Source organism: Gadus morhua, chromosome 13 (assembly GCF_902167405.1).
Source record: "Gadus morhua chromosome 13, gadMor3.0, whole genome shotgun sequence".
Classification (NCBI taxonomy): domain Eukaryota; kingdom Metazoa; phylum Chordata; class Actinopteri; order Gadiformes; family Gadidae; genus Gadus; species Gadus morhua.
The window spans coordinates 14444100-14465844 of NC_044060.1; the positions used below are offsets into that span (position 1 = coordinate 14444100).

Genomic DNA, 21745 nt, shown 5'->3' on the forward strand with positions numbered 1-21745 from the left:
CGCAGTCCAAGCGGAACTCGCAAGGCGTCAAACACCCCCCTTCGGGGGCTTGTTTCAAATCCTCTGAGCAGGCGGCCTGGATCAGTTTTTAGGTTTGGTTCTGACAGCACAGAGTGAGCGCTTTGCCCATCTGTTCCTTCTCTTTCAAGGTGCCGAAGATATTGGTCCACAGTCTGACTTTGCTCAGTATTGCACTGTTTCCAATGCAGTAGAGGCCTTTCTTGGCGCGTGATAATGCCACGCAGACGCGGATGGGGATGCTCAAGAAGCCCACACTGCCCATGGCGTTTCTGCAGACCAGAGACTGCAAGACAATGTCGTTCTCCTCCCCTTTGTACTTGTCAACCACCTGCACTTTGAGCCCTGCAAACTCAGAGGAGGGCATCATATTGCGCAGGCAGAAGAGCTGGCCGCTGTACGTGGTGAGGATATTAATCTGTTCTGGATTGTAGTTCTGCATCAGAAGATAACGACACAGAGCAACTACAAACATGGCTTCATGTTTGTTCTCTTGACTCTTCCCATCTCTGAGGTTTTCCTCTAGGTGGCTGTGCTCCAGGAAGAACTGATTGGTCGGGATGCCCTGTGATAAAGCAGACAATCGATAATATACATTATGGCCCTGAAAGGATCATCTATTTGGAGATATAAAAGTATTAAAATACATTCAATTGGATGACTCTGTAATTGTAGAAGGGGCAAAGAAAAGTAGTCCAAATAGATCAAATGTCACAGCACTAACACACACAAACACACACACTGGAAAGGTCAGACGTTCTGAATCCCTCCAAATAGAAAAAGATAAACGCCTCAGGCCGGAAGGTGTGTACTGCTGGAGGAGAGAGCAGCAGTGGATTCAACAATCACCTTGACGTTATCGTAGTCCATGGCTGACGGGTAGTACTCCAGCTCGGGGTAGATGTGTGGGGTCAGGAGGCAGGCGATGGCGGGCCTCGTGCCCGACGACCACCGGCCAACACCGAAGTGTTACTATTGATAGTCTTTTCTTTTTTTTTTTACCTAATTTAAGTATTTTATAGATCTATCCAACTTTGTTTTTCATCAACTAATATAATTATCCTTTAAGAGGAAAATCTTAAAAGTTCCAAGATGTGATAAGTGATGTCCTCCTATAGTTGTTGATTAGCACTGTATTGAGCACTGTATTGATTCATCACATATAGGGTATCTGAGAGTATTTCAGAGCTGTTCCCTGGGCACCGTCAGAGTTCACAAATCATATACTTCCCCCTCCCCCCTCCTAGTTGACACAATCGATTCAGTTTGTTTTTTCCGTAAGGGGTTTCAACCTTCCATAATTGATTGCAGTGCTGAACTTCGGAGAGATGACCTCTCTGAAACATAATAAAAAATGACGATTGTTTTTCTTTTTTTGTTTTATTTACAGGATGGAAAACTTTATTTTGACAGCATTTCTCTCTACAATAATGACCTTGTTCTTTCCTTTTTGATCAGACTCTTCTTCTCCTCACAGGTAAATGATTAGCAAATCCCTTTCTTGATTTTTTTTTTTTTGGTGCTATCTACACACACTCCTGGTTCTACCAGACCTGGTATAAGTAGGCCTACCGCTCTACTGCAATTGTGACAATGAGCATATTAACAAGATATATGAGATAATCATTCAGCATAAATATATTCTTATATTTCATTGCAAGCATTTTTGTCCATTATTGCCCCCCTCGGTAACTTTGCAAGACATCCATTTAAAATGTGATTGTTTTCATCACTTGCCTTGACAATGCTATTTTAGTAGGTTGTGCTTTTCCCCAACAAAGTTGTCCTTTGATTCATCGCGGTGCAAGCAGTTGATTTTGTTTTAAGCTAGGAGGCTGGACTGTGTTTATGTAATAAATGAAGTACAACACTTCAAGCATGAACAAGAAAGAAAGCATCATCAGTTTTTCAAATGTACTGCTCCTCGTAAAGATATATTTTCTAATTGATCCAGTGTAGCCATGTTATTTATACATTGTGTGCATCTGTTTTTAGGCATGTGTGTATCTAAAAAGAATAAAAAACAATTTTTACCATAGCATTAAAGTTATAGTAGTCTTATCATTATACCCATATAATCAGCCAACATTCTTGCATATGACAATTTTTCTGTAGGTAAACCTACTACAGAGTAGGTAAAAGTAGTCAAATTAACTTACCGACCTGCTAAACCTGTCAACCTACCAACCAATTAACAATCCCCGCATGCAAAATCCTGGTCAGCCAACAGGTGATCGTGTTTTAGTCATTTAAGTCTAATTGATCAAAATTCAACAGATTATTGCCCTCGGACCAAGCTGCGTGCTGCGCTCCGTCCATCTCTGAGGCGACCTGATTTCCACTGGCCAAAGCGTGACTCTGTCCACCGATAGTGGCATCACAGTCTGGGCAGCGTCTGCTCTCCATTGCCCCTCCGCACTCCGTTATGATATAGACATGGCCGTTGGGACACTTGTACCAGTGACCAGGTGGCAACTTCAGTGCTGAGACGACCATCGCCTTCTCCTTATCACTAATGCCAAGGCCCGTGTAGGGGATCTTTTCTTCTATATCCTTTAGGGCCAGCTTCACTTTGTCTGCGTCTTGTTCAGTGAACGAGTCAATCTTATCCAGAACCCTCCTGATAGCATCTACCTCAGCCTGGATTTTTGTCATTTGTTCTCTTGCGTCTGCCATTGTGCACCGAGCGTTGAGTTCAGCCAAAAGGGTGAGTCTCTGCAGTTCCTTTTGCAGATCTGAGACTTGTTGTTCAGTGAATTTCTGATTTGGGTGAAAAAGCCATTGGAGGAACACATCAACTTTGTCTGTGAAACGGAGGCTGTGGTTTCCAGTCATCTCCTTTCTTTGGATCTTGAGAAGCATGGCAGCTCTGTCCATAAAAAGCATTGTATGTTCCAGACCCAGCAAGTCATTAGCGGTGAGATCTGACTCTGACAATTGGCTTTGAACATGATCTTGACATTTGAACGGCCAATATGTAAGAAGTTGTCTGTGATTGGTTTCCCATTGCACTTTTATGGTGTTTCTTTTAGTTTCAATATCTATCTTGTGTCCATTTATCTTCTCCTTGACTTTCTCTATCTCAGCCAGGCTGCGGTTGATGTGAGAGCCGTAGCGAAGGTTCCTGCGGATCGGAGTGCGACATCTGGGGCACTCTTTCAGTTTGATGACCATCTGCTTGTTGTCCTCTGACTTCTGGTCCATCTCCATGTATGTGTCCATAGCTTTGGACTCAACAATGTGACCGCAGTCCTCCAGTTGAATGAAGTAAGCCTCGGGATCGTCCTCAGAGCCAAAGAATATTTCTGTGACCTCGTCGTGATCACAGACACGACACTTCTTTGGACATTTGTCTCCGCAGAGGCCTATGCAGGGGTGGCCACAGTCCAGCATTTTGAGACAGGGCCTTGTGCATGGAGGGCGGTCACAAGGTTCGTGGCAAAGCTTGCTGCAGCTTTGGTGCAGACATTGCCAGGCACAAGGCTCTGTGCAAGGGGCACAGGGTTGTCCACAACGTTTCTTGCACTTGCTGTGGATGCAGACGTTCTCACAGGGCAGCTTGCATGGAGGGCACTCACCGGTGCAAGGTTCCCTGCACTTATGGGAACAAATGAGCAGACGTTCACACTGGTAGGAGCATGGAAGGTGATAGCGCCCCTGGTTGCATTCGTAGCAAGTACCAGTACAGCTGTGGCCGCATTTCAGCTGTAGGTTACATGGGGTCCTACAGTGAGGCTCATAGTCCTTTGTCTTGTAGAAGCAGTTATCACTCTGGGTATGTCCACATTCTAGAATGAAGGGGACCATTACCTTGCATTTAATTGTACATGGACCCCCACACACTGCTTTGCACTGATGTCCGCACTGGAGACTTTTCTCACAGGGTTCGTTGCATTTGAAGACAGCAGGGTCCATGTAGCAAGGGACCATTTGCTTGTGCCCACAACCTGGTATGGTCTTCTCAATCTTCACCGGACACGCGGGACATGGATGGTGACAAGCCAATGGGCACTTGTGTCCACGATCACACAGTTTTCTCTCACAGTGTTTCTCACACTTGTACTTCTTGTGTTGGGGGTCATAAGGGTGGCATACTCGAGCACAAACATGGCCGCAGTCCAAGCGGAACTCACAAGGCGTCAAACACCCCCCTTCGGGGGCTTGTTTGAAGTCCTCAGAGCAGGCGGCCTGGATCTGTTTTTCTGGGTGGTTCTGACAGCACAGAGTGAGCGCTTTGCCCATCTGTTCCTTCTCTTTCAAGGTGCCAAAGATATTGCTCCACAGTTTGACTTTGCTCAGTATTGCACTGTTTCCAATGCAGTAGAGGCCTTTCTTGGCGCGTGATAATGCCACGCAGACGCGGTTGGGGATGCTCAAGAAGCCCACACTACCCATGGTGTTGCTGCGGACCAGAGACAGCAAGACAATGTCGTTCTCCTCCCCTTGATACTTGTCAACCACATGCACTTTGACCCCTGCAAACTCGGAGGAGGGCATCATATTGCGCAGGCAGAAGAGCTGTCCGCTGTACGTGGTGAGGATAGTAATCTGTTCTGGATTGTAGTCCTGCATCAGAAGATAGCGACACAGAGCAACTACAAACATGGCTTCATGTTTGTTCTCGTGACTTTTCCCATCCCTGAGGTTTTCCTCTAGGTGGCTGTGCTCCAGGAAGAACAGATTGGTTTGGATGCCCTGTGATAAAGCAGACAATAGAGATAATTCATTATGGCTATGAAGGGATCATCTATTTGGACATATACAAGTATTAAAATACATTTAATAGGAGGAAAGAGAGACGTTAGGAGACTATTTTAAATGTAGAAGGGACAAAGAAAACTAGTTGATAGTAAAATAATATCAGATCAATAGATCAAATGCTCTAACAAACACAAACCCACACTGGAAACGCCATCTCCCCTCATAAGGTCATACGTTCTGAATCCCTCTAAATAGATGTAAAAGCCTCAGGCCAGTAGGTGTGTACTGCTGGAGGAGAGAGCAGCAGATGTCTGCCACCCTGAGGCAGAGGCAGTGGATTCAAAAAGCACCTTGACATTGTCGTAGTCCATGACTGAAGGGTGGTTCTCCAGCTCGGGGTAGATGTGAGGAGTCAGGAGGCGGGCGATGTCGGGCCTCATGCGATGCTTGACCCGACGACCACACACACACACACACACACACACACACACACACACACACACACACACACACACACACACACACACACACACACATTTAGAGAACATTAAAACAGGCCGTCATTCTGATCTTTTGCTTACAAACTGACAAGGGACAACAGTGAAGTGTTGAACCCAAATTCAGAAAATATAATATAATATTTATTTTGCTTTCATCATCTTAACATGTTTTATTTATTTGAAATATGTTTTATATGTAGAAAGACCCATATATATTAACAAACATCACATCAAAATATATATTTAGGTCAATATTTCATACTCTCTGACTGAGAAGAGTGAATATTTCCAGCCTTTCTATAATCAAGGAAAGAGGCTGCCATCGTACCAACCTGATAGTTGAGCCTGACGAAAGGGAAACCAGTTTTCACCAGCCTCTCGAACATGGAAACCTCCAGACTGAAGTTCTTGGCCAGATCGTACACTGTAGCACTAGGCCGCAGCTACCAGGAAAGAAAATATCAAAAATGTATATGTATTATATGCATGTGTTTTAGTTCAAAGCATGTCCCCTTTAGGGCCTTGGTCATTGAACAGCAGCCTACTCGGGTGAAAATAGAAATATGGCATTCATGTGTTTTAACAGAGACATAATTGGAATATTCTTCCAATTAACCGTGCAAAATACTACAACTTTTGTTCAAGTAATAATGTGTCAAGTTGCTTTACTTCTAGCATATGTGATGGACACTTCTAATCAAGCGGGAATTATTGACTGTGATATATTTCACTTGTTGTAGTTTGACTCTGCACCCCTAATCTAACCCCCTCAGGTATGGAGCTTGCATTAGAGTACTGAGTGAAGAATACAGAGTATGTCACACAAACATTACACTGCACATCCTGTATGAGACAAATAAAAAACCTTTGAGTCTTGAATCATCAGATTTAATTATCCTAATGTGTCCACATTTTAGTGACAAAGGGAATAATCCCAGGGAATGGGTTGTATTCGGGCCTCTATTTCACAAGCAGGTGTGAGGGTGTTGATTCGCCAGTACAAGCTGTTTCAAAGTTGACAGTGTGGTGACATCACAAGTGGTATTGTCCACCCAGATGTATGAAAGTAGGATTTATATTATTATGGTATCTAGATCTTCATTATCGGTAATTTTGGTATATTCTTTGGCAACATTTAACATTTTCTTGAACATGTGTCTTTCAAGCCAATAAAGAAACTGAATTGAAGTTGATATAAAGATAGAAGGATCGATTGATCACCCTACCAGCCCTCTCAGTGGACTGTATTTACTGGCCTGTATTGGCTAATCACCAGAGACCCTTTAAAGGCTGTGTTGCAGGGTTCATTTTCCAACCAATTTGTGCAATTGGCTTGTTGGTAATAAAGATTGAAACTGTTATCCATTGTATTTAATGTTGTGAGGTATCACAAAACGGAATGTAATACGAAAAAGTAGGTTATATTTTAGCGGTTTGCTATCGATTCTCATTTCCCCCAGAATGCATTGCACGACGTCACGTTGGGGAGTCACGGACCAAAGCCGCATTGAGACCCTTGAGAGTAGACTTGTAAGAGAGTGTTCAGCACATTATACAGATACAAAGATAAATACATAAATATTATATATAGTTAGTATATGCTACACGTGAACCTCCTAAGATGGCGCAATTTGATTGGTTCGTTATCTCGGGATATTGGGCAATATCCCATGATTGACATCTCAAACTCGATATTCTTATCATCGCAAAATGTCCACTGATAAAAACAAATAAACCGCTAATAAAAACAAATAAATCCGGGCAAAAAGTGTTATCTTGTTTATTGTTGGAGTGTTCACGTGTAGTATATACTAAAACATTTAATTGACAATTATTTACCTCAGGCTCCGTGAATAGTGGGGAATAGCACCCTCGGCCTTAGTTCTCGGGGGCTATTCCCCACTATTCATTTCGCCTTCGGTGAATAATTGTTAATTAATAGCCTAGATAGATAGATAGCCAGTCAAGTCTTTATTAATACCAAACGACACAAATCATTAATTTAGGTGATTCGGCTCACACAGGAAAGTATAAGTCGACATACACAAAATACATCACATTAAAACTAGACGCATGCGTAGATAGATAGATAGATAGATAGATAGATAGATAGATAGACAGATGGAAAGATAATTAAATACGTTCTATTATTTGCCTTGCGGAGCCAGCCAGTCCTGTGTTTGTATGCAAATTAGCCATGTGCGCCAAACAGAAGAAAGACAAAATGTTGAGAAGTCATACTAAAAACGGATAGCAAGCGAAAGCTAAACCAGACAGTATCAATCACACACTTTGGGTCCATTCGAACTTATGGTAAGAGGCTATTCTTTAAATCTTTGCAGTGACTGAATGTTGATGATAAAACAGATTGTTTTGCATAAGATGAGTGTGTGCGACTGTGTGTGTGTCCTTTCCGTCTTCGGCATACTACATGGTTATGAAGGCCTTGTGGTTAGTTGTCTTAGTGAAGCAGCCTAGCCATGGAGTTGGATAACTTGGAGGAATTGTACGGGCGTGCGAGAGTGAGAGAGAGAGCACACCCGCCGTGGTGATGTTTGGTTTGTTGTGGGCTGTCTGTCAGCATCCGCCGGGTTGGACGAATGTGCTTTGTGTATGTGTTCAATGTACATCTGTCTGATCGTATTTTTGGTAGATTGATCGTAAAATAATGTCACACCACGATCGGTCATACTTGCAGGCACTCATTCGCAAGTTCACTGATTGCGTGTCCTAGTCTATACCTGGCATTTATTCAGTTGATTGCACTTCTAAGTGCGCCAGATTGGTGCCAATTATTGTCGTGTTTGCATTGTAATGCACAACTTTGCCTCTACTTGTTATAAATCAATGTGCATCCAAACAACTTTAGCCAATGCAGCCTCCTATGTCAGTGTTGCTTTACAATGCTATAGCATATCAGTTAATCAACGTTTTTAAGTGTGTGTGTGTTGCCATGTAGGCTAAATACTGATTGTCATCCAAGAAATATTGTAATGTTATAAGCCTACTGCAAAATGTATATCGGTATTGAGCAACAATCGGGAGATGGGGACCCCCAAATATTGACGGGTATTTTGCACACTGGGTAAAATAAAATAGAAATAAACACTAGGCAAAGATGTTGTTACTGGAGCAAGTAGGCTACCATCAAAACGTGGGATAACTAATCGGGAAATCTGTTTACAACGTCGGGGGAAAGATTTAATTAGGGATTATCTTGGGGGGATTTCACAGGTGGGACTGGCAAATGAGCCCATAGCTAGAATTATGCCTTCTATTTCTAGATCTACTGACTACGCTTACTGGTACTTATCTGAACGACATAATCGATGTCACTAAATATAAAGAAAACGTTGACTTTCACTCACTCACTCGTTATTTTATGCACTGCTGTTCATTGACCAGCTCCAGCGGTCGGTGCTGTGTTGCTAAATGATAGCAACTCTCCACTCATTCTCCTCTCACCATGCATGTCATTGGCTTTGACCGCCATCAGTTCTCGGCAATTCCTCATTCGCCCTCTCACGTCTGACAGGTTAGAAATTATACTGCTATGGGCCATCGTACATGTTACTTGTGGTTCTTGCCACCTCTTAGACGCCATTGTTCTAGCACGTCTCCCCAATGTGACGTCATCGCCGAATGGCGTTAGAAAACACCTGTTTCTGACAAAAACGCCCAAAACTGGACTTTAACACTATTTTGAGTGCTTTATGTACCCATTAATAAAAACTTCCAGTTAACCTGCAACACGGCCTTTAACAACAGTGCTGAAGGGACATGGTGCAGCTTTAAGACCCAACATGTGTTCTCTGTTGTTGTAGTTGTTGTTGTTGTTGTTGTTGTGGTTGTTGTAGTAGTACCTGCTGGTGGTCTCCGATGAGGATGAGGTGCTGACACTCTGGGTTCAGAGAGGTGATGGTGTGGGCCTCCAACACCTCAGCAGCCTCCTCCACTATCACCAGCCGCGGACGCACTTCCTGCAAGATCTTACGGAACTTGGCCGCCCCTGTGGTCGTCATGCCGATGACCTGGTTGGGCATTACACAACATTTTGATGTTTGGCAAATGAAACCTCTTGAATCGTATGTCTTAGTTTTACCAAAAGGTGTTCTAATAAAAAGATAAGCAACTTGGCTGAATATGTGCAATGACCACCAGGGGTGCAAATGATTGTAGGCAGTATGCTCGATATTGCATATAATAGTGAGTTCCCAATACCCTGTGAATAGCCCACTTAAAGCTTAAGTAGATGGAGATTAAAATCCCATCTCCGTGCGTTACACACAGTCTAGCACACTACCCGCGGTTCTCAAGCATGATACTGCAGTCTCTTTCCTTTCATGTTCCTTCATCCTGGATGGCATAACTCTCTCAGTCTATAATAGCTGTGGTTATACCTTGGCGTTGCGGAGGAGACAGATTTTCTCGTTGAGCCGCACCTCCTCCAACCTTTCCACCGTGTTCTGGTATTCCTCCATGGACTTCTGAAGTTGATCTTGCAGAAAAGACCTGTAGCGTGACACCCATAGCCTGCAGAAGATGACGTGGGGAGAGAAAAACACACCATTTTCTTTTACGATCCTCATCAGGAACTTCAGAACTTGGACCCTGTGGACGTCATGCCGTCCTTTTGGGGATACTATTTTTGTTACAAAACTTGACAGAAAGTTCTATCCCATGAAGCAGGGGTTCTCAACCACCTGGCCGCGGACCGATAGCGGGTAGTGCAGGATTGGCCACTGGACCGCCGAGATCTAGAAATAAAGCCTACTTTTTTTTATATACTTATTGCAGACGATGAACAAGCTAAATTTTGTTTTTTATTGGCTTGATGTTGACACAGTATATCACAGTCGTGTTGTTGGACAGATAGACTTCTACTGTCTATTGATAAAACAGGTTTTTTACTCTCAATAATGGTCCTACAGTATCTGTGTTCATAGATTAGGTTAGGCAGGCATAGAATGGTTTGTGTCCTGGTCGCTTCATTAGCGACCCCTACTGGTTGGTCGGGGCAGTTTTAACAACAATAAGATACCACAAGAAGCATGGCTTTCTGGACAGACGTTGGGGGTCAGGATGGTGCTAGAGCACTTTACATTAAAAATTAAATTTCCTTTCAGAAAAGACTATCTGCACATTCATGCCTTATTATTTTTTTAAAGGGGGTAAAGGGGAACTCCTCCCCCCTTACCCCCCCCCCCCCCCCCCCCCCCCCCCCCCCGCCCACACCCCTCTTACGCACTTATTGTCTGTAGTACCTCCAGTCACTTAATGTACGCACTTATTGTATGTTTTTCGTACTTGCGCTTAAAAATAGTACTTACCATTGTGTAGCACCTTATCCTAGCTTTCCTTGTTGTATATGGGGAATCGGTTTACCTTACAATCGTTAGTGCTTGGCACTTGTTACTACGACCATCCTTACTGTACCAACAGTGATATATTGCTATCTTTCTTCGGAAAAATTTACTTAATGTAAGTCACTTTGAATAAAAGCATCTGATAAATGCCCTAAATGTAAAATGTAAATTTAAACCCTGAAAATTTAAACCTTAATCTTACAACATTGTGTTCTTTTTTTGTTTAAAAAAAAAGAACAAAAAATTGCCAAAGATAATCTACTGTTGCACATATTTAAAGCTTCTTTCTGCATAACATACATTTATTTTTTTAAATAAAGTAACAAGTAAAGTGAGGATAAACAATTAAAAAAAAAGGAAGTCATGAGGAAGTGAAAGTGAATAAAGTTGACCCATACCGATAAAGTCTCCATCGTTCTGCCAAACTCAGTTGCCAAATATCAAATATGGCCATTTCCTCTTTTTCAGTCATATCTGATTCCTTATCCAGTTCCTTCCGGAATTTTCTCTTGATACTTTTCCTCTGGTTTCTCTGCATCTGAACAATTCATAATAATGTAATATAACAAGGTTTTATTATAGGTTACAATTCCAAAGTATGAAAGAACTACGATTGCTTAGATCACTTGCCTGTATTATTTCAGATGAATAAGTTAAAGGTTTAGTGAGTGAAATTTATGATATGGCCATGGTCTATTCGCTCTTCCTAAATACTCCCATTGCCGTTGATCAAGGAACTACAATTTCAAAAAGCAGCTAAGAATTTATAAAGGATGTATTAAAGATGCATGACGTCACTGTTTAACAGAAACAAGGCTGTCAACTTTACCTGCCATTCCTGGTCACTCTGGCCCCCATGTCGGCGGACATTCTTAAAGTTCATTGCCAGAATCTGTTCCTCTGCCTGGTGCACTTCCTGCTGCCTGATCATCCTCGAATTTGGACGCTCAAAGCCGTCTTCGATAAATCGCTCATCGTGAATCTGGTCTGCTTCCTCAGCGATCTGGATCATCTCATCCGCTTCCGCTTCTGGGTCCGATTCAATGTCTGAGGCATTGAAACCAGGAATTTAAAACACTTCTTACGCAAATCTTGTTAAGAAATGTGGCCCCTTATAATTTCTTCCCATGCCACTTTATTTATTGATGTAGGTGTAATTAATGCATCAATGTATGTATACAGTTTACAGGAGAATTGTGCGCTGACTTATGTCAATCTACTGTGATACAGACTGTGATAGTCAGTGTAGCCAGGGATATTACAAAATGTATAAAAAAAATCAAGTTAAATATAATTTAAATATGAAATAAATCTTCTGAAGCTTTATTGTATGGTTGAATTCTTCGTTTCCTTTCAATTGTCAGGGTATAATCGAAGAAAGTCTTTGAAAGTATCCAACCTAAAAAATCCCTCAGGCCTCCCTCCAAATCCACTCCCCCAAAACACATGATTAGTTGCAAGCAGGCCTCGACATTAATGATTGCCCGCATGCCCGGTGTCTGTGATCGTGGAACTTAAATGTGACATTTAGTCACCCTCATTTATTTTTTCAAAAATACACAAAATATGCCTACAAAATAAACGTCCCCTATATCGCGGGAGAGGAACTTTCTACAGCGCTGTGCGTCGGTTTTCTATAAAACAGGAGAATAAGAATCATAGTAATAATTTGTGTTCAGTCACTTCCTTATAGCCAACGGCCACATACGGAATAGAAGAAAAAGAAGAGTCACTTTCATTATGTTCCTTCAGCCTCCGAAAACTGGCCATGTGCCAGGTAAATGTGACGGAAATAAATAATTAAAGATACCTGAAAATAAGACGCCGCCAGGATATGAAACAATAAGGCAACGGGAGTTTCCTTGGGTCCATCTTGCCGGCGGGTAAAAGCTAACTGATTGCGGTTGTGACTACCCCACAATCGGATTCATGAACATCATTTCACTGCATTACGGTTGTAGTATGTTGAGGACAGTTTAGGACACCGTATCAACAAAACTCAGACGGCATGTTGCTATCGATATCTGTGCGAGAACAGCACCTAAATCTACGTTCTGGCTGATATCTGTTTTAGAGGCTGTCTACAAATTACACCCCACAGACTTCCCCATGGAATTGTTTCAGGAAAGAAATCACCAGAAATCCAACAAAAATACATTTTGTCATTCTGATTGATGTAGTATGCCTAGTTGCCAATGGTGGGCTGTTACTTACTACAGGTGATTATTTGCTGATAATGAATCATATATTACTTTGCATTATAGTGAATCGGATGCAGTTAATACTTTGAAATATACACCAAAAATCAATAAAAATAAATGTTAAAATAAATGAATATATTAATTAATTAATTTTGAGGCCCTAGTGTTTCTTCTGTTGGGCTAGCTGGTTTGACAGCGTTGCAGCCTTAATTGTTATGTTTTGTATTTGAATAAATTATTATAATTCAACAAATACTTGTTGGTTTTATACATTTTCTTAATAGGCCTACATTTTCCATTTAGGGTAAGTATGTTTTGCTATTGGGCAAATATATCATAAAAGAAAAAGCTTAAAAAGCTTAATGTCAAGGCCCACAATCTGTCTTTAAAGACTTGTGGAAGACAGTGGTCATGTGCAATGAGTGCAAGAGAATGAAAATGCTTTCGGGATGTAAAGAGGATGTATGAATATGACAAAAATGCTTTGCAATTAAATAAATTGCCAACCCTAACTTTAAATTTGTACAGTCCTTAAATATGGATGGCTGTTTTCTTCAACAGTGACGGAACCAGAAGGGCAACTATTAAAGTAGTTTACTATTTTGTTGTTAAGCAGGAACCTCACCTTCATGGGCTTCCTCTTCCGCTTCCTGCTGGAAGAATGTGGGACCTAATCCCAACCACTCAACCATCTGACTCTGCCTTTTTTCTCTTGAATGCAGCTCTTCGTACCAGCCAGCTTGTTGGCAGAATTGCATGGAAGATTAATGATGTACATTAAAAATAACATAAATAATATGAAAAACAAATATAATTAAGTCGCTCCATATGAGCATGGTGTTTGTGTATGTTCATATAATAGACACAAATATGAATAACTTACGGATGGACCTTGCAGGCGGTTCCAGACTGGGCCAGTGTCTATCTGAAATGTAATTCTGTAGAATGTTCTCCCGGAGGACCCCCTTCTGACTGCACTGTAGTTGTACCGAGTGAAAATTGACCTCATGCTCCCGACTTTTCAGATCGCTTATAATCTATTAAAAAAGGTTTAAGCGGTTCAGCGTTGTATCCGAAATTGTGTAGGACAGTGTTCAAATAAACACGAAACGCAGCATAAAACATAACAAAGAAGTTGCTCAGGTGGATAACAAAAGTATCTAACCTAAGAAGAGCTTTAAAGCCAGCCAGCCAGCCAGCCAGCCTCCTGGCAGATCTCCTATCTAGTTGTTGTTGCTATGATTAGCGGTAGGTCAGTTTGTCAAGGGATCTCACCTCTGTAAAAGCATATCGTAGGTGGTTGGGCATGTTTCTATCCAAATTCCCCTTACGGAAGGCTTCCATTAGATGTTTAAGGTTGAAGGGCTTCAGGTCCTCGCTGTTGCTCCGGCCCCCAACTCTCACAATGCCTTTTCTTAGAAATGTATGGATACCTTCAAATATCGAAAGGAAGCAGTTAAAGCTTAAAGCAGTTTGAAGCAATTTGTAGAGTGGAATGTGAGCAGAATAGGGTTGTACATTCACAGAATTCCCAAAAGATTTTACCCATTCCAATACAATTAGTGAATCGAACTTTAAAGCTGAGGTGTGCAAATTTACCAGAATTTGTTAATTTTCAATATTGTTTAAACTTCATTAAACATGTTGAAGAGTGATATGTAGAGCATCATGATAGGCTGAGTGACAAGAAGAAGCTAATTCTAGAAGAATCATGTGCATAGAGCTGGAACAATCAATGGATGTATTGAAAGAACCAGGTAACTTATTTATATTCTTACTTGGTAACTAAATCTGAAAATGTAAGGAATCGATTTTCAGTTCATATCTATACAGACATAAAATTGTGTTTGCTCATAGCAGTTAGTTGACAGCGTTTGCATATAGAATTAAGCTCTTCAGCGGTTTCTCCTCCTTCTCTTCCATGCTGGTAGAGCGAGGTGAGAGAGGCTCGTTGGGCCTGGTCGAGGGACGAAATGAGACCAATAGGAAGGGTCTGTGGGCCACATTGTCTGTGGTGGCAGTGGTGCCTGCTTACCCTCCAGGAACTGGTCCAAAGCGTGGTTTGTGTAACACACGACAAGCATTGGCGCGGCCTCCTGACCGGAACTCCAGAGTCCCTGGTTGGTCAACAGTGCCTTAGCGATTTTAAGGCCGACGTGGGTCTTTCCTATAGAAGGTTCAGAAATGTAGATACAGCCAAACAACAGCACGACATGCTTGCTAAGCTTTACATTCCTGAGAAACCATCATCTCAGGTCGGGTAGAAACTGCCCTACTTTGAGTATGTTTTATCCTGAGTCTGTTGTTTTAGCTAGCCTGAAAGGGCATGGGGGCCGTTAGCAATTGCATGATTCCCCGTCTCCAGCATGCACCCGTCCCAGACCACCAGTTGAACTCAGGACCAAATACATTCCCGCACCTCCTACACTAGATAAGACATTCCACGAGTACAGGGTCTCACCAAAACAAAAGCTTCTGGTTTTAATTGAATCATCAAATGTTTGTCGGCCAATCAGAGAGAATCATCCCAATAAATGGATGAGAATGATTCGGATTTGGAAATCCACTTTTTGCTATCAATGATCAGGTAATCCACCTTCATTTTATGCCAGCTTGATCCAGATACAAAGTGATCCAGATACAAATCCTACTAAAAAGCATTGATGCGGATCCAACCAGGATTGGAATATGAGATCTAATCCTATACTGTGTTCCCCCACTTTTTGTACCTCTCCTCCTTGCACGACATTGCCACATCAGAAAATATGTGAACCTATCCGAAATCAGCTATAAAAATAAAATATATGTATATATATATATATATATATATATATATATATATATATATATATATATATATATATATGTATGCATAATACTTGAATTGCCAATTAATGTATATTTTTGATCTATGGTTAAAGTAGAAGTGTCTACCAGTGCCAGGGGGTCCTTGTATGATGGCTAGCTCCTGAGTGAGAGCCAATTGAAAGGCTTCCATCTGAGACTCGTCCAGGTCGAGGGTCTCCTTGGCAGGCCAGTCAGCAGGCCTGAGGCAGTGAAAGGGCTTGATCTTCTGGTTCTTCTTAGGGTCTGCCACCTGTTCCAGGTTGTACACGTCGTCTTCCCTCAGATACCGTGGGGGTTGCACATCTGGGCTGCACTCCACTATATACCTGAAGTCGACACATTGGGGATTGTCACATTGGGGATTTGGTTGTAAAATAAGGACATACAAGTGATTCAGGGAATAAAGGAGCACCCAATGTGATGTTGACTTACTGAAGACTAAAAAGTAAGGTTTAATAAGGTGAGATTGTATTGTATTACATGAATTTTATTATCTTTCTATAAATATAATCATCATCTCACATTGTATCCTGCAATGTCTGTGCATGTGTTTTTTTGTTAGCAGAGAAAGAAATATATTTAACCTCTGAAAGGGAAGCTCATCTCCCTGTACTTCCTGCAGGCCCTCCAGAACATGACGGTAGGCCTCAAAGTAGGCAGACGTCTCCACCATCAGAAACGGCAGATTGGTCTGTAGAAAAAGGTAGGTTATTGTTGCGAGATATTCATTATACAATGCCACCTTAGTACTCAACACACTAACACACAGTAACACAGTAAAATACACAAAGTCCTACCTGCATGGTTTCCAGCTTTTGTTTGCTCTCATCAGAAAAGATGACCTGAATTCTGCCTTTCTTCAAGTCGTTCAGCTCTCGTTCAGATATTGTAGCAAACAGGATGCTCTCAAAATTGTCACACGACATGCACAACAAAGAACCATAGAGTAACCGCTTTGAGCTTTCCCAGCGAACAAACTGTTGAAAAAGATGATTCCTTCATTACATCATAAAGGTATAATCAAAATAGTGTTCAATTATTGTTGTGCTTAATATAATATATATTAATATAGGCTGTTGGACGTCGGTCCACACACTCACCTTCAGAGGCTCAACGTCAAATTCGATAACATAGGCTAAGCCTGAACGAGTGCACAGAGGCGACTCCAGTTTGGCGTCAAAGTACACACTGATGTCGTTGAAGCGCTCCTTCTTAAGCTGCTGGGTATTCTTCCCCTGGTCCAAATGGCTCCAGATGAGTCTCTGGATCCCCTCACGTAGCGGCCGCACAAAGTCCTCTCTCAGCAGTCGGAAGTGTGTGTCAAGGTAGGTTTCTGTGTTGGCGTGTTGGCGAGTAGTGGTGTTGGGCCTCAGGTAGGGTGTCTTATTTTCATGGAACTCCTCTCTGGTTGGATAGATGGGTATTGTACGAAAGTTCTCCAGATCTTCCTCACCTGGATAAGCAGAAGTTTGCACCATTACAGTTTTACAGTTACAGTTAAAGTAAATTTGTATGCATGTTACGAATTAATGAGTCTCAAGTCTAAATCTTTGCCAGCATTTTAAACTAGTCTTTAACAATAAACATCAATTCTTAATAATTGATGACCTTGGTTGTCGAGTTGGTCGGATAAGAGTGGAAGGAGGTCCCGGTCTGAACGCAGGCTTCCCTCCCTGGATCTCTCTTGGAGTTGCTGGCTTAAAGCCTGGATGTCTTCCAGCTTTTCTTCAGTTGGACGTGCGATGTCAACCCCAGAGTCCCTCAGGCCAATGAGAGAGGCCCGCAAGAGAATCACCAGTACAGACACAGCCTGGACTGAGCTGGCTGGGAAGATGCTGAGCACCTGAAGCACCAAATTATATACATCATAATAATAATCATAATAATCAAATTCACCATAATCATAATCATAATCCTAAAAAGAGTAAGTTAGGCACACAAGTCACTGACTGGACATACTCCAAATATATATAATCAATACTTCCTCTCCATCAACAAAATCTGTTGGCTTACTTTGATTGCACTTAACAGCAACTATTTACCATCACTTTGGTTGTTAAAACATTGCACAACAATTGTGGGTGTCATTTAGTGTACAGCTGCCCATGCAGCCCTCGTACCTTAGACAGGACAGCTATCATGTTGTCAAAGTGCTGCGGGTACTGTTCCCTGCGGGTGGGGTCGGACTCTGAACTCATTCCACCTACGTATTGCGGGAGGATGGTGCGCAGGAACCCGCTGTCCTTCACCACACCAGCAAGGTGCTGGACCGTGCTCCTATCCACGCGCGACTGGAAGGCCCTGCTCAGGGCAGAGCAAACGAGCTGCACGAGGTCAGGCCGGATATCTCGCTCCTCCAGGAGCGCTTGAAAGGCAGGAGAGGAGGAGAGGGTGATGGCCACCTCGGAGGGCGGTTTCTCCGAGAGCTCCGCCAGCATCGTGTAGGTCATCCTGCGACCCCCCCCCCCTACCCCGACTACCACATCGACCCCCTCTGGCGCTCTGATCTCTCTGATCAGCTGGCGCTGTGCCCGTCAAACTCCTGCTTCTCTCTCTTGCTGCATGTCGTGCGAAATCTGCGGCTCCAGGGGCCACCCCACCACGCCTGCCCCCCCTGCCGCCTCTGGCGTCTCCTCCCCTCCATGATCTACCTCCTCCCCAACTTGTCCCTCTCCCTTGTCCTCTGCCTACTTGACTCACATCAGGGCGTCTTTGATCCCTCCAACCTCCTCTTCTTCCTCCTATCCCTCCTCTGTCCTCCCATGGTCCAGCTCTCCCTGTAGCAGCCGTGCCGTCTTCCCCCCCACTGTGCTCTCCTCCTCCTTTTACTCTGCTATTTCTACACTCACTACTGGCCCTCGACTCTCCCCTGAAAGAGTTGTTGTCACCTGTATGATTCAGGGGGGGGGAAGCAAAATTGTTAGCCAATAGAGATAGTGTAGTAGGCTATTACACTGACACGTTTCAGACATCCTCTAAATTACCTCTTCCACCATTTCTCTTCATGGAATCTCCACCCCCTGTGTTTTTCGTTGGTCCAGCCATACTTTAAAGGGTCGCTAAAGAAAAAGAGGAAGGCATAAAATTATGCAAGTTTAACAACTTCAAGTCAGAACTCTGCAATCGCTGCCACCTGCTGGACACAGTAAATACGTGCAGGACAAACTAAGTTTCATTTCCTCCCCATGATCTCTGGAAATGGATCGGCTACTACTAATATTATATTTTGTGTTACTTGCTACTAAACGGAAAACTACAACTTTATATTTTTGTACACAAATAGGTCTTCAGGTTCCACATAAATAAATTATGATAATTGATATATATATAATATTGAATAATCTATACAATGTAACTCTAGGACTCGAGCACTATGTTTGATGTTAGCTGGATCATATTGAAATAGCCTAGGTAAAATAAGCGTTCCCATTTAGCCTATAAATACATCCTCATTGTTATTTCAAGTCGTCATAGTTAGGGTTAGTTGTTAGAGTTACACAGACAATATTTACTTTGTAAACCAACCTGTTCCTGAACGAACCCTTCGCGGTGCTGCGGTGGCCAACTACGTTTCATATGAAGGCTCTGAGTGAAGGGTGCGCCTGTGTTGCTGCGTGTGACATCATGTTTATTTCCCGGGTTTCGTTTCTCCCCAATTTATTAGTTTTCTGTTTCATTTGCAATTGTAATTGCAAATTATGCTGATGAATAATTATAACCTTAAACGGCAATATATTAAACCTATACTTCTGTAACAGTATTTATTATTGTTATTATCTTATCCTCGGATTTTTCGAATTGATTATAACGTTCAGACAATCAATAAAGAGTAAGACCTCTAGCTATTTATTATTGATTGGCCAATAGTCATTTTGATTTGTTCAGCTTCATTTAGGTATTTTATCATAGATCCATCCAACTTTAATGACTAATATAATCCATCCAACTGACTAATATAATGTTCCTCTAAGATGAAACTCGTGAAGGTTTAAAGCCTGTAAAGATGTTTATTGTACTTTCTAAACACAAACCAGGTTCTACCAGACCTGGTCGAACATATAACAATTCTAATGGATCCCCCCTTCCTCTATACTGAAAACTTGACAAAGGGAATCCTTATGTGATAGTTGGGATAAATATAAGTGCCCTTAGATTCAAATGTTTGAGAGTTGACAAATTTTATGAAAAAAAGCAGCGCAAGCTGTTGATGAAAATAATTTGATGATGCAATTTAAAGTGAAGGATTGTACATTCTGCAGGTAATGAAAAGTGATTTAGTTTTTAAGCTATGAGGCTCGTCTAGTAGGCCTATCACGTAAAGTACACTCAGAATATTTTACCCTAACTTTTAAGGAATATGTAAAATAATTTAATGACAAAGTTCCATTTGATTTTTTTTTAATATTTTGAACATAAACTTACCTAATAAACTTTACATGATGTATATGCATCAGTTTAATAAAGCCTATTCATTTGAAATGCATATTCACCAAGTTTATGTTTATCATTAATATAATTTATTGAATTTAAATGCACATTAATCCGATTATGTTTTCAGAATACATTAAGTATATTTGTTTGAATAACATAGTAATTAGGTTACCTTTTCAAGATGAATTACGTGTATGGGTTTGAAATACATACTAATTAAGCTTAAATTTAATGAAAATGCATTAGATATATGTATTTTTATGATTAATATCCAATGATTTCAGCCCCACTCCGCGATCCCTGCGCCGGCCCGCCGTGTCAGCGGGAAGAGAAAGGTCCACTATTAATAACGTCTCAAATTGAACCGAATTCCCCAAAATCTCATTTCGGTATAAATTTACAGAGCAGTGAATTACAGTGAAATACAAAGTATTCTTTTAGACATGAGAACATAGTTGACTGAGCACCTGCAGTTTCTTGCTTTCTGTGTTCGGCATGTGTGAATCTTGCAGGTTGTGAACGTACAACAACACTATGGGCCCTATTTTAACGGTCTGAAATGCAATTGAGAAGCGCCAAGCGCAAGTAGCTTTGTGGGCGGTTCTATGGCGATGTTGCTATTTTACCAGCGCAAAAATGACTCTTGCGCCCAGCGCAAATCTAAAAAGGGTTGGTCTGAAGTAGCCTGATTACCCGTAGGTGTGGTTTGGGCATAACATGCAATAAACCAATAAGAGTGCCAGCTCCCATCCCCTTTAAGAGCCATGAGCGCATTTGAATCTGACGAGTTGATATTTTGACAGCGTGTCTGCAGTCTCGGATGAGATAGATGCACATGAATTTCAAACTTCAAATGGCTCAGTTTATGGCCAAATAATATGGCCTAATTAACACATGGAATAAGGTTTTCTTCCACAACTTCAGAAATACTGAGTCCTCAAATAAATGTCGGCAAAGAAAACGTATATGATATGATATGCGGTAACTGTGGTTCTATTTAATGATATACTCAATACATTATAAACATAGTTTCTTATCAGTATTGTATGCATTATCGTTATCGACTTGTGTTCCTAATATGCATGCGTCCCCCCGTTAATATACATTGCCATGGACTGTATTATGCGTTACGTGTTTAGTTTGCGTGTGTTTAAACAGATGGACGCACACACGCGCACCCGCATTCATTCATACTTTTGAACACTCACTCATGGTAAAACAATGTTTTCTCACGATCAAATACTCATCAATTCTAAAAGTTATGGGCATGTACGCAATGTCTGTGTCCAGAAAATATGTGTTTTCTGTACGGTGTTTGCAGATGAATTGATTTAAAAGTACAACTTATTACCGCTGTATCAGCTGTTCTTTCCCAAATAATTTACCAAGAATGTGTGTCTAGGTAGGTGAGAGAAGCAAAGTGTATGCGCGAGGTGCACAAGCAACATTATGCATGCGCCCTTAAAATAGCATCTGAACAACGCGCCACTGACTTTAAACCAGGTATTTCCTGGTTTGTGGCGCAAGTGGTTTCTGAAACTGCAAAATAGCAGCAGGGAAAGTTTGTGCCAGAACACTCCTCCTCCTTTCGCCGAACCGCTCCTTGGAGCGCAAGATCCTTCCCTAATTTACCGACGCGTGGCGCAGGAGGAAAAAGAACGCTCTACGCCAGTTGCAAACT

General features: G+C 41.8%; 1 protein-coding gene and 1 long non-coding RNA gene across 5 annotated transcripts in view; both read right to left on the minus strand.

The window, feature by feature from the left end:
• Positions 1-21745, minus strand: part of LOC115556979 (NFX1-type zinc finger-containing protein 1) — a 69702-nt gene that overhangs the window by 27333 nt on the left and 20624 nt on the right. Inside the window, exons 4-20 of one of the 4 annotated variants that reach the window (XM_030374455.1) lie at positions 17754-18091; positions 17242-17476; positions 16734-17086; positions 16431-16610; positions 16218-16324; positions 15721-15959; positions 14822-14953; positions 14062-14219; positions 13670-13823; positions 13412-13525; positions 11415-11632; positions 10984-11123; positions 9620-9752; positions 9083-9250; positions 5552-5662; positions 5070-5165; positions 1389-4713 (exon numbers count right to left, since the gene is read on the minus strand). In XM_030374455.1, coding sequence (XP_030230315.1) covers positions 2260-4713; positions 5070-5165; positions 5552-5662; positions 9083-9250; positions 9620-9752; positions 10984-11123; positions 11415-11632; positions 13412-13525; positions 13670-13823; positions 14062-14219; positions 14822-14953; positions 15721-15959; positions 16218-16324; positions 16431-16610; positions 16734-17086; positions 17242-17476; positions 17754-18091 — 5330 coding nt within the window. In that variant the 3' untranslated portion in view covers positions 1389-2259. Of the gene's footprint in view, positions 1-1388; positions 4714-5069; positions 5166-5551; positions 5663-9082; positions 9251-9619; positions 9753-10983; positions 11124-11414; positions 11633-13411; positions 13526-13669; positions 13824-14061; positions 14220-14821; positions 14954-15720; positions 15960-16217; positions 16325-16430; positions 16611-16733; positions 17087-17241; positions 17477-17753; positions 18092-21745 lie in introns of those variants that run through there. The other 3 variants (XM_030374457.1, XM_030374458.1, XM_030374456.1) reach the window with 3 other exon arrangements.
• Positions 18098-19253, minus strand: LOC115556983 (uncharacterized). The gene is made up of 3 exons (XR_003979149.1): positions 19159-19253; positions 18618-18692; positions 18098-18521 (listed from the first exon to the last, which is right to left on the minus strand). It is a non-coding gene; the product is annotated as an uncharacterized LOC115556983 (long non-coding RNA).